At 64.8% G+C, this 1,438-nt stretch overlaps 1 protein-coding gene across 1 annotated transcript in view; it reads left to right on the top strand.

Annotated features, from left to right (window-relative positions):
* Positions 1-862: 862 nt before the first annotated feature.
* The window catches only part of CUNH9orf172 (chromosome unknown C9orf172 homolog), a 6,962-nt gene continuing 6,386 nt past the window's right edge, over positions 863-1,438 (top strand). Inside the window, exon 1 of the mRNA XM_019474960.1 lies at positions 863-868. Within this exon, the coding sequence (XP_019330505.1) occupies positions 863-868 (6 nt within the window). The remainder of the gene's footprint in view (positions 869-1,438) is intronic.

Genomic DNA, 1,438 nt, shown 5'->3' with positions numbered 1-1,438 from the left:
GCTCCCCCGGTCGCTCTGGGGGGGCTCGTGCTGATGTCCCCTCCTTGTCACACAGATGTGTCACGTGTGTGGCCGGGGAGCCGTGCGGCTGGGGGCTCTGCCATCCCTGATCACCTGCGCAGCAGCATCCCAGGGCAGGTGGGATGCACAGCACTGGTGCACAGTGGGTGCCAGACCCCATGTCCCATGGAAGCCACAGCCACCATCCCGCTTGCTCTCCAGCCTGCGGCCCAGGCGGGAGAGGACAGAGGCGGCGGGTGCTGAGCCAGCACAGCCCCTCCGGCACGGGGTTATGGCAGAGGGACCCTGGGTCTGGTCTGCTCGGAGCCGCAGGAAGCAATGGAGGAGCCGCTGCTGTCACCTGGGGTTGGGGCACTGGCCATAGCACCCCTCTGCCAGCTCCTGGTGCTGCTCGTGCCAGTCTGGAGGAGACCCAGGGAGCGATGTGGCTGCAAGCAGCCGGGACTGTTGCCACCCCACAGAGGTGTTTGTGGGACACGGTGGGTGCAGCCACCATGGGGAGGGGGTATGGCTCCTGCCCCCCTGGAGCCCCAGAGCTGCATGGGCTTCCCAGCCACCACGGTGGGTGCTTGTGGTACCCATCCCTGGGTGATGCTCTTGCCTGCGCTGCCTGCGACACTGGCACTGGGTGCAGCGTGTGCTGGGACGTGGGCGCGCATGGTCCCAGGAGACCCTGCAGCCACTCGGATGCTCACGCTGGGGGGCCAGGCACGCATTCCCCTTCCGCTACGTGGTCTTGTTCCGCTACCCTGGTGTTGAGTCTCTCCAGCCCCATTCAGAGCTGCCATTTCCTGTGATGCTGCAAGAGGGTCCCCATGTCCTGCACCCCAGGAACAGGGCCATGGCGGTCGGTGGCCTCCTCTCCCCGCGGTGAGCTGGCACCCCTCCCTGGCTGCCCCGCGGCGCCCGGTGCACCTACAGGTGCCCTGCCATCCACTCCTGTCTTTGCACCCCGTATTTGGAGCCTTTTTCCATCTTCTTCCCCCAGCTGGGACCTGACTATTAACAGCAGCAGTGGAGGCTGGGATGCCCCCGAACCCCCATTTCCTAAGAGGTGGCTGAAACCCCGCCCAAGCCGGGAGCTGTGGGGATTTACCCAGTGCCGTCATGGCTCTCCAAGGTCCCCGCCAGGATTTAGGCACCTCATCTGTTCTCTTGCAGGGCCGGCTGCCTTCCTCTGAGGCCGTCTGAAGGGGAGCTGGCAGGAGAAGAGTCACTTTTAAGATGACACGAACGGACCCACCTGACATCCTGGTGTCTACGGTGTACCAAGACATAAAGGTGGCCACCGCAGCCCCCGGGGATTCGATCGTCTGCCAGCCCCTGGCACGATGTGACGCCTCCATGTCCTCGTCCCTGCCCCACGAGCCGCAGCCTTTCAACAAGCGCCACTGCAGGAGCTTTGACTTCCTCGAGT

This window comes from Aptenodytes forsteri, unplaced genomic scaffold, assembly GCF_000699145.1.
Source record: "Aptenodytes forsteri isolate BGI_AS27 unplaced genomic scaffold, ASM69914v1 Scaffold494, whole genome shotgun sequence".
Taxonomy (NCBI): Eukaryota; Metazoa; Chordata; class Aves; order Sphenisciformes; family Spheniscidae; genus Aptenodytes; species Aptenodytes forsteri.
Note: the sequence above shows the minus strand (reverse complement) of the source record. Positions and strands in the feature narration are given on the sequence as shown.